Source organism: Wolffia australiana, chromosome 13 (assembly GCF_029677425.1).
Source record: "Wolffia australiana isolate 7733 chromosome 13, ASM2967742v1".
NCBI lineage: Eukaryota > Viridiplantae > Streptophyta > Magnoliopsida > Alismatales > Araceae > Wolffia > Wolffia australiana.
The window spans coordinates 4,415,950-4,430,925 of NC_135847.1; the positions used below are offsets into that span (position 1 = coordinate 4,415,950).

At 39.7% G+C, this 14,976-nt stretch overlaps 1 protein-coding gene across 1 annotated transcript; it reads left to right on the forward strand.

The window, feature by feature from the left end:
- The first annotated feature begins 1,309 nt into the window (after nucleotides 1-1,309).
- Nucleotides 1,310-11,276, forward strand: LOC144711225 (sucrose synthase 1-like). The gene is made up of 16 exons (XM_078585156.1): nucleotides 1,310-1,787; nucleotides 2,270-2,394; nucleotides 2,492-2,621; nucleotides 3,655-3,806; nucleotides 3,898-4,090; nucleotides 5,064-5,182; nucleotides 5,306-5,522; nucleotides 6,246-6,341; nucleotides 6,694-6,867; nucleotides 7,236-7,352; nucleotides 7,440-7,606; nucleotides 8,090-8,314; nucleotides 8,446-8,764; nucleotides 9,417-9,661; nucleotides 10,741-10,879; nucleotides 10,959-11,276. The coding sequence occupies exons 2-16, from the start codon at nucleotides 2,288-2,290 to the stop codon at nucleotides 11,019-11,021; spliced, it is 2,463 nt and encodes an 820-aa protein (XP_078441282.1). The 5' UTR covers nucleotides 1,310-1,787; nucleotides 2,270-2,287; the 3' UTR covers nucleotides 11,022-11,276.
- Nucleotides 11,277-14,976: the final 3,700 nt, after the last annotated feature.

Here is a 14,976-nt window from a genome sequence, read left to right on the forward strand (position 1 = left end):
GGGCGGCAAAACAAGGACAATCCTGAGAGTCTGATTGATTCCATCACCATCAATTTTAACGGTAGAGATTTTCCCTTTAAACGGGTCAGTCCACATCTGACTAATCCGGAGGCACTTCATTTAACGAGGAAATCTAACATGGCAACAACATGGCCACGCTTTTCTATCATTTAGACCACTATGCAATATTTGTCGTATTCTCTCCCTGGTGAATAAATTTATATTATTTATCTTTTCATGATTTGTCGTCACCCTGAAATAGACTTCACTCCTACCATTTTTTTCATCGCTGAAGAACAGTAGACGATAGAGAAAGCACAACAAATGAAGTTGGAAAAGAAAACCATTGGAAAGAGAGAAATTGTGAGAAACGATACAGATATATTACAATTTTGTAAGAAGAACGAGAGAAACGATAGAAGTTGTAGAGAGATAAAATATATATAAAAAACAGACGGAAAGAAAGAAAATCAGAAAGAGCAAGGAAGAAGCAAAACAAAAATTAAAGGTTATAAAGCTATATCCATTCTCCCCCACTCCACGATGAGAGGGATAGAGAGAGAGAGAGAGAGAGAGAGAGAGAGAGAGAGAGAGAGAGAGAGAGAGAGAGAGAGAGAGAGAGAGAGAGAGAGAGAGAGAGAGAGGGAGAGAGAGAGAGAGAGAGAGAGAGAGAGAGAGAGAGAGAGAGAGAGAGAGAGAGAGAGAGAGAGAGAGAGAGAGAGAGAGAGAGAGAGAGAGAGAGAGAGATAGAGAGAGAGAGAGAGAGAGAGAGAGAGAGAGAGACAGAGAGATAGATAGATAGAGAGAGGGGGAGAGAGAGAGACAGAGAGAGATAGATAGAGAGAGGAGAGAGAGTGAGATAGAGAGAGAGAGAGAGAGAGAGAGAGAGAGAGCGAGACAGAGAGATAGATAGATAAATAGATAGATAGATTGATAGATAGATAGAGAGAGAGAGCGAGACAGAGAGATAGATAGATAGAGAGAGAGAGAGCGAGACATAAAGATAGATAGATAGAGACAGAGAGAGCGAGACAGAGAGATAGATAGATATATATATAGAGAGGGAGAGAGAGAGAGAGAGAGAGAGCGAGCGAGAGAGACAGAGAGAGCGAGAGAGACAGAGGGAGAGAGACAGAGAGAGAGAGAGAGAGACAGAGAGATAGATAGATAGAGAGAGGGGGAGAGAGAGAGAGAGACAGAGAGATAGATAGAGAGAGAGAGGGGGAGAGAGAGAGAGAGAGAGAGAGAGAGAGAGAGAGAGAGAGAGAGAGAGAGAGAGAGAGAGAGAGAGAGAGAGAGAGAGGAGAGAGGTCTACATAAAGGGTCGCGATAAATATTTTATTTCTATCCTGGGTTTGATCCCCTAACCTACCGAAATATGAACCGGTATATACGATGTCTGGTTCATTGTATCTTTCCCAGCAATCCAGACTGGTTCTGCTAGACTCCGTTCTATCGATCGCTCTCTCTCTCTCTCTCTATTTATCTATCTCTCTCTCTCTCTCTATTGATCTATCTCTCTCTCTCTCTCTCTCTCTTCACTATATTCTCTATCTTCTGGTTGCTGAAGATTGGTGGCTATGGTGAGATGGGGAAAGCGGTTTTTGGGGATGTGGGCACGCGGCTTCTGTAGGGAAATGCGTCATCCATGAAGGGATAAAGCCGGGCCTCGGCGGGTATAAATGGACAGCGGAGAGTACACTTCTCTCCATCGGTTCCCTTTCTTTGTGGTCTCCTCTTCTTTCCCTCTCTAAGTCTGTCGACATCCGTCTCGCACCCTTAGGAAGGTGATCATCGTCCTTACCGCAGTTGCACTCCGTAACCTTTGCAGTTTTCCTTCTTTACCGTATTCTTGTTTTTTATCTTCTTGTTGTTGTTCTTCTTCTTGTTCTTGCTGTTCTTCTTCTTCCTGTTCTTGTTATTTTATTCTTCTTCTCTTCTTTTCTGATTTTTATTATTCTCGTTCTTCTTCTGTTATTCTCATTGTTCTTGTTCTTCTTCTTCTTATTATTATTAATTTTCTTACTTTAGTATTATTGTTATTCTTTTTTTTGGTCCTTCTTCTTATATTCTCATGTTCTTATTATTATTCTTATTTTTACTATTTTCTTTTCTTTCTCATATTATTACTCTTCTCAAGTATGATTAGTCTTCTGCCTTCCCCGTTTTCTCTTTAATTGAAGAGTTTCTAGATTTCACTTTCTCTCTCTACGTTGACCATGGCGTTTAGACTTTTCTCTTGAGGTTAACAGCTCTCGTCTTCGTTCAGAGAGAGAAAACATCAACAATGGCAGCCGTGGCGCAGCGCAAGCTGAGTCGTCTGCACAGCTTCAAGGATCGCCTCGGCGACACCCTCGCTTCTCACCCCAATGAGCTTCTTCTCTTGTTCTCGAGGTCTTTCTTATCTTCTCTCTCTCTCTCTTTCTCTCTCTTCCTATCTGTTTCTCTCTCCACTGTAATTTGAGATAACTGCGTTTCTCTTCGCCGGCAGGTACGTCCACCAAGGAAAGGGGATGCTGCAGCCGCACCAGCTTCTTGCTGAGTTTGATGCCGTTTTCCACGAAGAGGACAAGGAAAGGTTGAAGGACGGCGTGTTTTGGGAAGTCATCAAGGCTGCACAGGTGATCTTCCTTTCACTTCTTTTTCTTTCTTTTTTTCTTCTTCGTATCCTTCTTTTTACAGAGAAATCAAGAAGAGAGAGAGAGAGAGAGAGAGAGAGAGAGAGAGAGAGAGAGAGAGAGAGAGAGAGAGAAAGAGAGATAGATAGAGTGAGAGACAGACAGATATATAGATAGAGAGAGAGCGAGAGACAGATTAATAGGATGGAGAGATAGATAGATAGAGTGAGACAGGCAGACAGAGAGATAGATATATAGGGGTAGAGATAGATAGATAGACCGAAAGAGCGAGATAGATAGATAGATTGATAGAGAGATAGATAAATAGATAGAAGACAGAGAGAGAGCGAGAGAGAGAGAGAAAGAGAGAGAGAGACAGACAGACAGTGAGAGAGATAGAGATAGAGCTAGAGGGAGCGAGGTAGACCCAAAGACAGATAGATAGAAAGAGATATATACAGATAGAGAGAGAGAGAGGGAGAGTGATTGATAGAGTGGAAGAGAGCGAGAGAGATAGGTAGATAGATACATAGAGATAGATAGATTGATAGATAGATAGATAGAGACCTATTAAATTTTCTGTTTGATACTAGATTCAAGCTGCGTGTCTATTTAATACAACTCGACTTCCATCCTGCCGTTGTAGTCACTGTCAAGTACTTTTAAATATTTTTATATCAAGAGATTATATTAGTTTTTGTTTTAATTTTCATACCTTTATTTAGCGAGTTTAACTCCTTACAGCTTTTCTTCTTATAATCATCATCTTAACCATCTCGTTCTTTTTTCTCCACCGTAACACCTTCATCGTCGTTATCCTCGTCATAATTATCATCATTATCATCATTATCCGATTCTTCCTTTCTTTAATGATCATGATCTTCATATTCTTCGTTTTCTGTTGTCTTTTTCTTTTCATTTTCATCATCATCACCATCATCAACAACTTGTTCTCTTCAATCTTCTTTCTTTTCATCTTTCCAACATCGAGAACTAAACAAATCATTAATGCTCAATCTCCAAAAACTCTTCTCAGGAAGCCATAGTTTCCCCTCCGTGGGTCGCCCTCGCAATTCGCCCTCGTCCCGGCGTGTGGGAATACATCCGCGTCAACCTGAACGAACTCGCCGTGGAGGAGATGAGCGTGCCGGAATACCTACAGTTTAAGGAAGAACTCATCGATGGGGGGTAAACACTGCTTTCATCGTCTTCTCCGTCTTCCCTCTGATGGGTTTTTCTTCCCTTCTTTGAGCGATTCTCTGACTCTGCTGAAATGCAGCTGCCATGGAAACTTCCCGCTAGAGCTGGATCTCGAGCCTTTCAACGCCTCCTTTCCCAGACCTTCGCTTTCCAAGTCCATCGGCAATGGCGTGCAGTTCCTCAACCGTCATCTCTCCTCCAAACTCTTCCAGGAAAAGGAAAGCATGGAGCCGCTGCTCAATTTCCTCCGTCAGCACCACTACAACGGCATGGTTCGAATCATAATTATCATCATCATCGTCATCGTGCTCATAATTTTTAATCCCAATTATAATAATAATCATGCTCATCGTCATACTCATACCAGGATCCGAACCTTTCATCATCTTAATCATCATCGCCGTCTTCACTTTCTTTCATCATCATCACCATCTGGCTGGTCTACTTCTTGTTCATCACCATCATTATCTTCATCTTCTTCATATGGGTTTCTTGAGACTTGGAGATATTTCATAATCTTAATCATCATTGCCATCTTCATATTCATATTTAGAATCATAATCATAATCATGCTCATCGTCATACCAGGAATCCGAATCTTCCATCATCGCCATCTTCATTTTCTTTCATCATCATCACCATCTGGCTGGTCTTTTTCTTCTTCTTCATCACCATCATTATCTTCATCTTCTTCATATGGGTTTCTTGAGACTTGGAGATATTTCATAATCTTAATCATCATTGCCATCTTCATATTCATATTTATCATCATCATCATCGCGTTATCGTTCTTCGCCGGTTCCACTACAAGGGCATGACTCGACTCTGACTACTCTCTCCCATAAATCTATACCACCTTTTCCCTAGTCATTATCAGCATCATGATTTCAATCGTAGTTTTAATCATAATCAACATAAGAGTCATACTACATTTTTCCTATACCATATTTCTTCGAGTTATCATCAGCATCATGATTTCAATCCCAGGCTTAATTATATTCACGATCATAATCTTTTTCCTAATGATAACACACATCATTAACTATCATTATCTCAATCATTATCATCTGTAACATTAAAATCTTAATCTTCTCGATCTTGTTTTCCCGAAATGCGGAGATCTATAGTAATGTTTATCATCATCGTCATGTTCATCTTCTTCATCGTTATCCCCATCTTTCATCTGTTCGTCTTTTTCACCATCATCATCATTATTATCTCATCTATTTTTCCTGTTTCATGCAGAGTATGATGCTGAACGACAGAATCCGAAGCATAAGCGCTCTGCGAGCAGCTCTGAGGAAAGCGGAGGAGCACATACTCAGCCTCCCCACCGCTACTCCCTACGCCGAGTTCGACCACAGGTAGCTCTCTCGGCATGAAAACAAAACTCGAACAAGCCGTAGAGAATACTCACTATATCTATCTAAAAAAATATATAAAACCAAGTATGTCTATCGATCAATCTTGTCATGATTGGTGGGCAGATTCCAGGATTTAGGGTTAGAGAAGGGATGGGGAGACTGTGCAGGGCGCGCTCTGGAGACGATCCTCATGCTACTGGACTTGCTTGAGGCGCCAGATCCATGCACTCTAGAGAGCTTCCTGGGGACGATTCCAATGGTGTTCAACGTCGTGATTCTATCCCCCCATGGCTACTTCGCCCAGTCTAATGTCCTTGGCTACCCAGACACCGGCGGCCAGGTCCATCATCTGCCCTAATTTTCCACATCTCCCAATCTTTTCCCCGTCTGTCCTAGTTTCCCCATCTACCCTAATTTTGTCATCAGCCTAATTTTCTCATCTGCCCTGATTTCTCCATAAGCCTTAATTTTCCCCATCTACCCCAATTTTTGTCATCAGTCCTAATTTTCTCATCTGCCATGATTTCTCCATAGGCCTTAATTTTCCCCTCATCTACCCTAATTTTTGTCGTCTGCCCTGATTTCTCTATAGGCCTTAATTTTCCCCTCATCTACCCTAATTTTTGTCGGCTGCCCTGATTTCTCCATAGGCCTTAATTTTCCCCATCTACCATAATTTTTCTCAAACCCTGATTTCTCCATTGGCCTTAATTTTCATCATCCAGCATACTTTTTCTCATATGCCCTGATTTCTCCATAGGCCATAAAATTTCCCCATCTACACTAATCTTTCTCATCTCCCTGATTTTCCTATAGGCCTTAATTTTCCCCCTCTACCCTAATGTTTCTCATCTGCCCTCATTTATCTATAGGCCTTAAGTTTCTCCATCTGCCCTACTTTTACACATCTGCCCTGATTTTTCCATAGGCCTTTCTTTTCTCCATCTACCCTAATTTTTCTCATATTCTCTAAAGTTTCTCATCTGCCCTGATTTCTCTATAGACCTTAATTTTCTTCTTCTGTCCTAATTTTGATCTGAGACTCTCCACCATTTCTCGGCAGATTGTGTACATCCTCGACCAGGTTCGCGCTCTGGAGAAGGAAATGCTGTTCAGGATCAAGCAGCAAGGCCTCAGCATCACTCCACGGATTCTCATAGTAAGACCCATAAGTATAATTTGACTACTAAATAACGGAAGTTCTAGTTAGAATGAAGTAACCATCTGATAAAAGAAAACCCAATTAAGAAATTTTTTTATTACACACTATAAATAAACTATCAGTTTAATAGCAAGTGATGCTGCCCTGGATCTAGTACGTCCCATAAATATAACCTAGTTTTCTAAATAGCAAAGCAATCCACTAACAGTATAAAGCCTATCAAGAAACTCTTTAACCGCAGTGTAAACAAACTATCACTGTACAACATATCTTGATTTCTGACAAGGCCCTTCGTTTTCCTTGAAACCCTAATGCCTGAAACCCTAATAATTGACCGTGGCTGGACCAGGTCACCCGGCTTCTTCCAGATGCGACAGGGACGACTTGCGGTCAGAGACTGGAGAAGGTTTTGGAGACTGAACACACGCACATACTGCGCGTCCCCTTCCGCACCGAGAAGGGTGTCCTCCGGAAATGGATATCACGCTTCGAAGTATGGCCCTATCTCGAGACCTTCACCGAGGTAATTCGACCATATTCTAATCTTAATTTCTCCCTAGATTATTCAACACACATCAACTTCAACACCCATTTACTTGGGATGATGAAAGATGATTGGTTGAAGGATGACGACGACGACTAACTCGTCATTTTCATCTGGAAGAAGCAAAATGTCGAGGATGATGACAACCCATCATCTTTCTGTCGTTCTCGTCTGTGCTAATGGCGGACATTAAATTCTGCGGCATCGACTCTCATTGACCATCATGATGAACCGACGGTAAATGAATTTGGATGATGATGGTTGATGTTGTCTTGATGGTTGGCGATGGACGGTACAAAGATGGGATTGACGTTCTGAAACTCAATGCAAACTTCACTGCTTTGCAGGATGTGGCGAACGAGATCGCCGGGGAGTTACGCGCAAAACCTGATCTGATCATCGGCAATTACAGTGATGGAAACCTCGTCGCTTCCCTGCTGGCGCACAAACTGGGTGTGACACAGGTAAGTGGGATTTTTTTACGAGGAAAATCGTTAATATTCTCTTTTGCGTTTGAAGAATTTTCTATATCTTTCTCCGTGGCCTCTCAGTGCACCATAGCCCACGCTCTGGAGAAGACCAAGTACCCCAGCTCGGACATCTACTGGAAGAAGTTTGAAGATCAGTACCACTTCTCCTGCCAGTTCACTGCTGACCTGATCGCCATGAACCATGCCGATTTCATCATCACCAGCACCTACCAGGAGATCGCTGGAAGGTCTTTCTTTCTCTCTCTCTTGGATAATACGTGTGGGATAATCTTGCGTTGAATTCTTAAGGGCGATTCAATGGATTGAGAGAAGGTAGATAACATACCTGAGCCCATCGAAGTAGATTGCTCTTGAGGGGCAGTCTTTTGAGTAATCCGTTGTAATTTCAGTCTTGAGAGTTATGGGAACCCTCAAAGAAAACTTACAAATGGTTCAAAGGACTGGCTCCTATTCATGGGAAAGAGGAGAAACCTTATCCTCTTTAGTCCATCATAAATTATCCCATCACTATATTAAGTATATACTTAGCCTCCGCACATACAATATCTAGATCCCATTATGATCAAATTGAATCATTTCAGTGAGATTATACGATAGCTTAAATCTACACTAACATAAAGTATTATCTATCAGGAAATTCAAAATCAACATTTATCTCTCTTTCTAAGTTTCTCGTTTCTTAATGTCGTTGTTAATGTTTCTTATTGAAGCAAGGACACAGTCGGCCAGTACGAGAGCCACACAGCCTTTACAATGCCGGGGCTCTTCAGAGTTGTCCATGGGATTGACGTCTTTGACACCAAGTTCAACATCGTCTCTCCCGGCGCCGACATGTCCATCTACTTCCCTTACTCTGACAGAAGCAGGAGGCTTACTTCTCTACATTCCGAGATTGAGGAGCTACTCTTCAGCCCCATCGAGAACGAAGAACACATGTGAGTGATAAGTTCTTCAATCAATGGTGTCTGCTTTAAGATTTCTTCTTACCTGTTCTTTTTGTTTTTCCAAAAAAAATGGAATTTTGTATCTGCTTTAAGATGTTTGACTTATTCTGAGTGCTGCCCAGATGTGTGCTCAAGCAAAGAAACAAACCCATCATCTTCTCCATGGCGAGGCTGGACCGAGTGAAGAACATGACTGGGCTGGTCGAGCTGTATGCTAAGTCTCCCCGGCTGAGGGAGCTCGTTAACCTCGTTATCGTCTGTGGAGATCATGGGAAAGTATCAAAGGATCTCGAGGAGCAGGCAGAGTTTAAGAAGATGCACGCTCTCATCAAAGACTACAAGCTCAATGGCCAGATCCGATGGATCTCTGCCCAAATGAACCGCGTCCGCAATGGCGAGCTCTATCGCTACATTGCCGACACTAAGGGCGCGTTCGTGCAGGTTCTTCTTCTATCTTTACTTCTACTTTATGATCGTAATCATCGTAGTTATAATTATAATCGGCATCATTATCCTTTTCTTCTTCTTCTTCTTCTTCTTCTTCTTCTTCTTAATATTATTATTATTATTATTATCATTCTTATTCTCCTCCTCCAAGTATCGTCTTCGACGAGATAATGATCATGCTCATGATCATTATCATCAGCATTATATTATTTTCCTCCAGACTTTCATCATCATTATCATCATCTTCTTATTCACGATCATGATAATGACCATCACTATTATGATCATAATCATCGTGTTCATCATCTTCTTTTTCTCCTCTTCCAATTTTCTTCATCATCATGATCATGATCATCGTAATCATCATCATCATTTTATTCTTCTCCTCCCGCCATCTCATCATCATCATCAGTATCATCATCTTCTCATTTAATTTTCACCGTAATCATCCTCAAGATCATGACCATCATCATCATCATCTTCTTTTTCCCGCAGTCATCATTATCATCATGACCATCATCTTCATCATCACTATCATCATCATATTCTGCTTTTTTTCCACCAATTATCGTCGTCAATTCGTCATCATCGTTCACGTTATGTTCTTCATGTCCTTGTGAGTTTTCTTTTTAATGTATTGGCGCAGCCGGCCTACTACGAAGCTTTCGGACTGACCGTAGTTGAAGCGATGACATGCGGCCTGCCCACATTTGCCACTATGCACGGAGGCCCCGCCGAGATCATCGTCGACGGGGTCTCTGGCTTCCATATCGATCCATACAACGGCGATAAAGTGGCCGATATCCTCGTCCATTTCTTCGATAAGTGCAAAAGCGATCCGCACCACTGGGAGAATATTTCCCTCGCCGGTCTCCAACGCATCTACGACAAGTAAACCACTTCATATCTACCGATTCCTTTTGCCTATTCCCATCGTCTTCCTCTCCCACTCTCTCTTTCTGTCTCTCTCTCGCTCTATCTCTCAGTTTCTTTCTTTCTCTCTCTCCCCCTCAATCTCTCTCTCTCTCTCTCCCTCTATATTTCTCTCCCTCTTTCTTTTCTCTCTCTCTCTCTCTATCTCTTCCTGTATATTTCTCTCCCTCTTTCTTTTCTCTCTTTTTTGTGTCTCTCCCGTTCTCTTTCTCTCTCTCTATCTCTTCCTTTATATTTCTCTCCTTTCTTTTCTCTCTTTTTGTGTCTCTTCCTTTCTCTTTCTCTCTATCTCTTCCTTTCTATTTCTCTCCCTCTTTCTTTTCTCTCTTTTTCTGTCTCTTCCTTTCTCTTTCTCTCTCTCTATCTCTTCCTTTATATTTCTCTCCCTCTTTCTTTTCTCTCTCTTTCTCTCTCCCTTTCTCTTTTCTCTCTCTCTCTCTCTCCCCTTTCTCTTTTTCTCTCTCTCGCCTTTCTTTTTTCTCTGTCCCCCTTTCTCTTTTTCTCTCTCTCCTTTCTTTTTTCTCTCTGTCCCCCTCTCTTTCTCTCTCTCTTTCTTTTTTTCTCTCCCTCCTCTTTCTTTTTTTCTGTCTCCTTCACTCTCGCCCCTTCTTTCTCTCTCTCTCTCTATTTTTCTTTCTTTCTTTCTCTCTCTATCTATTTTTTTTCTTTCTTTCTTTCTCTCTCTATCTATTTTTTTTCTTTCTTTCTTTCTCTCACTCTCTATTTTTATTTCTCTCTTTCTCTCTCCTGTTGTTTCTCTCTGTGTCTCCCTACTTTTGTTTTTCTCTCTCTCCCTCTCCCTCTCCCTCCCTCTCTCTTCCCCCCTCTCTCTCTTTCACTCTTTCTCCCTCTCTCTCTCTCTCTCTCTCTCTCTCTCTTCCTGTCTTTCTCTCTCCCTATCACTCTCACTCTCCCTCTCCCTCTCTGTCTCTCTCTTATTTTTTTTGTAATTCTTCCTTTCATCATCATTATCGTCATCATCATCATCATCATCATCATCATCTTCTTCTTCTTATTCTTTTTCTTCTTGGGTTCAGGTACACCTGGAAACTGTACTCGGAGAGACTGATGACTCTGTCCGGCGTTTACGGCTTCTGGAAGTTCGTCTCCAATCTCGAGCGCAGGGAGACGAAACGATACCTGGAGATGTTTTACGCTCTTAAATACCGAAACCTTGTGAGATACTTAACATCTGACCACAAAAGGCTATATATCTTTGTATCTCTCACCCTCTTCGCCCTTGCTTATATTTCAGGCAAAGTCCGTACCTCTCGCTGTTGATGGAGATGATGCTTTAGTGAATGGCGTTTCTAAGTAGATGAAGACCCATCAAGTGCAGCGGGAGTTTGTTCTTTTCTATCGTTCATAATATTCCTTGGATTTCGCATAATTGGCGAGATCCAAAGGGTGGACTTTTATGATAATTGAAGCATGTACACTTAATAATGAAAGATAAACATGCTACCCCTTGAGGAAATTTTAACAGCAGAACATCGAGAGTCCATTCCAGCTCTCTTCTCTAATTGAGTTTTCTATGTTCTTTCGAGAAATATATTCAACACACTCAAAACTGTTTTTTTCTTGTGATCGTTATGGTCAAACACAGTTCGGAGGAGTTCTTGGCTCATCATATGTCATCATACACTTTTTGCCTTGTTATGGGATGTTTCTAGTGTGATTTTCATGCCTGAATTTTGGTCACTTAACGTGGTTACTAAGGCACATAGGGAGGAATCAAAATATTTCTCACAGGTTGCCGTGAGGGAGTAAAACATAGCTCTGTTGGCAGTATGAAGCGCCATCGATCGTCGATTCAGAAATTTAGATATTTTATTTTACAAGGTTTAAATCATTAACAACAAGGAAAATAAGTAAACCTCGTCCATTTCATCTTTGGCAGAATTTCTTCCTACGATCCACCTTTATCCGCAGCATCCTTTAGCTAGATTGTTATCCCCACCTAAGGGACAGTCTTTTCTCTTGAATATCCTCATGAGGATTGGCGACCACAAAAATAATTATTGCACCTCACTTTCTGTTGGGCGACTTATTTAAGATGCAAAATATCAAGCTAATTTGAATCATTGGACATTTGGAAGAATATATCAACCATGAGTCCTCCAGACTGAAATGTGACCAAAACGTGTTCATTCATCGATCAAAACTTGCCAGAATAACAATTTATTACTTATCTCATTTTAGATAACCAATTTATTATAATCATTAAAAATATTGTCAAAACTTTCACCTACATATACATATCTGGGAATGCTAATCTGAGAAGCTGATGTTTGAGAATGTTAGTTTCCCTATTTTAATCTGTCTCTTCTGATTCCATAGGAATTAAAAAATTAATTTGTGGCGAAATTGAATCACATGTCAGACGAAGTTCCTATTGATCAACCTTTCAGATTTCTGTTTGAGGAGTAAAAAAACATTTTTATATCAATATTTTTTTTGTTTCCATCTTGATAAATCAATTATTCTAGTTTAAAATATATTTTTATCTTTAGCATGTATTTGTAAAATATGTTTTCTCAAAAAAAATCTTCATTTTTGTTATTTCTCACATATTATTTTTAATTTCTAAAATAGGGTAGTCTTGAAAATGATAATCAGAATCTTTGTCAAAGTACTGATAGATAAATGATATTATATTTGTTGTAGGTTTATACCTTCTACATAAAATTTATAAACTCATTTTCCTAGAGAAAGTTAACAGTTATTATAACAGTGAAGCTAGGTCGTCCGTAAAGAGATTTGACGATATTTTAAACAAATGTGGAAATGAGTGTAATGGTGCAGGCTTCAGGCTGGGTCGGCTCAAAGATAAGTCATATTTTTTGTTCCTTTTCTTAAGATTGCGGCCCAACATTATCTCCTCTTGTCAGCCCCCCTGCGAAGAGCAAAAAGAAACCGATCGAGAGATGTAACACATCATAAAAATAGAAAAATGATTATTATATAAATCCTGAGTGGGACTATCAAATGAGTTAAATAAATATCTCCATTGTGCAGGGGTAATCTTTGTGCTAGACCTCTTGAATGCGGTCCCTCATGTTTGGGCCATGTGTGGCTTGATATGCTCTTTTGCTGATGATGTTGGGTTCTACTACTGTTTGAACGCCGGTCACTGGCTGTGGGCTCACTTTACTGCTCTGCGCTTGTTTGCTTGAGGGCCACTAACACTCAACTAAAAAGTTGTTTTTTTTTTCTTCTTCTTCTCTTTTTTTTAATTAAAATTTGAATTCAGACCTTCAAAATATGAAATAACCAACTGGAGAGAATGACAAAACCCATTAAAAATTATGATGCGAAAAACTTTTATGGATGATGATTCTTGGGCTTTAAAATATTTAAAAATCATAATAAAATTTGTAGTTGTAACAAAATGGTCCTACACCTTAAAATGAGGATAATATGACTAATACGATGCCAAATCTAGCCTCTAAATGTGAAGGATTTAATGCATCAATTTGGATTGCGAGAAATCAAGGTTCAATGGTCCTACTACAAGGCACCCTATAAGCACATTGAGTGAATGGATGGAAACTCAAGACTCTGTGATCATTTTTTTATTTACTTATTTTTAGAGTCATTTATAACATTCAATAATCTCCAAAGTGGGACTAATTTCTCTATTGTTCCCACACAAACTCAAATAAAATTGGCTTTGAATATTTTTGTCAATATCCTAAAACTTATGGTTAGTTCTTAACTTTATAGTCATTTTTCATGATATAGTCATTAGTTGTTAAATTTATATAGAATAATACTATCATCATTTGCTTCGTTCAAATGAATGCATCTAACTACATGATAATGTGATATTGTCAACTTAATAAATTTGACTTATGTGATTATTTAAAAACGTATGATGTGTATGACTCAAGTTGAAAAGGGAAGCCCACTAAGAGGCTAATGAACATCTAATGGAAATGAGCTCAATAAGGAGAGACAATGAAGAATATTGCAAGGGAGAAGATAAAAAGACAGATGGTCATGTTTGAAATATAATCATTGGCCTAATAAGATAACTTTCCAATGAAATTTATTGGCTGGGTTCATGGATCATTCATCCCATTTTAAGGATATGTGTAGTAATAACATGCATGTTTAGAGCTTCGATATGATCATATTTACATGTATATTTGCATTAAATCACTCATATTTGCATGCTATCAACCTTAAAATGATTAAATCCATTTTTAGGATGATTTTCTGAATTTTATGCATTTTCGGGATTTTTCTAACAATATATTCTAAAATAATATGATTTTTGAGACAGAATATGATTTTCCGGAATTTTTAGACATTAAATTTGGTAAGATATGATTTTTCTAAGTCAAAAAATATATTTATACGTATTTTTTGGGCTTTTATTTTATTTAATATGAATTTTTGAAGTATTTTTGGCTTTTTTTTGGCTCAGGGTGATGTGTCACGCTCACATCCACTCATTTAAAACAAAAAGAAGAAGAAAGAAAAGGGTGACATGGCACACTGACGCGCCGCCACATCAACACTCGAGAAAGAGTTTTTTTAATGTTTTTTATTTTGTTTTCTTTGTCCTTTTTCAGGTACATGTGGCACAGAATACGAAGAGCGCCTGCACGGAATATCATGCGCTTTGACTTCTTAACGGAGAAGGAAACGAAGATGCTGATGAGGAGAGAGAAGGAAATCAAGGGCTAGGATTGGCTCAACTTTAAACGGCCATAACTTTTGATCTACAACTCTAATTGAGCTGAAATTTTCAGGGTTGCTTTGTCTTCCTCTCCTCTTTCCATTCATACCTCTGATCTATAAATAGAAGCCTGGATCAATGTCAAATTCATCTTGAACTTGCTTCCTACTTGTGTGGGCTGATTGAAAGATAGTGAGTTTTAAGATCCATCAAGTGTGTTCTTGGTGTCCTGGGTGTGTGGGGAGAAGTATTAGGAGAAGAGGGGGAGCTTACCGGCACTCGTAAATTGCCGTGATCCTGGCAGAATGTAAGGATCTAAGGTAAATTTCTTCGCCTTACGTTGTCTCTTTTCCAACACCATAGTTAACGTAATTGGGGTTTATTATCGTATCTTCACTCACATTTTACTCTCTTATCTCGTCTCTATATCCTCTCCATCGTACCACTCCACATCCAATCTCTATCCTTGTTCATATCATCGTCCATCATCGTGTCCGTTACATTCACTTACTCTTTTATTTATGTTAAATTAACACATAACTTACGTATTTTTAATTGATATCACTAGCTCATAGCTGTATGGACC

Bases quoted from the DNA above. Each gene is read 5' to 3' on its own strand.
- LOC144711225 (XM_078585156.1), top strand. From the start codon at position 2,288: ATGGCAGCCGTGGCGCAGCGCAAGCTGAGTCGTCTGCACAGCTTCAAG. The intron at 5,523-6,245 runs GTCCATCATCTG...ATTTCTCGGCAG, and splicing joins ACCCAGACACCGGCGGCCAG to ATTGTGTACATCCTCGACCA. The intron at 7,353-7,439 runs GTAAGTGGGATT...GTGGCCTCTCAG, and splicing joins ACAAACTGGGTGTGACACAG to TGCACCATAGCCCACGCTCT.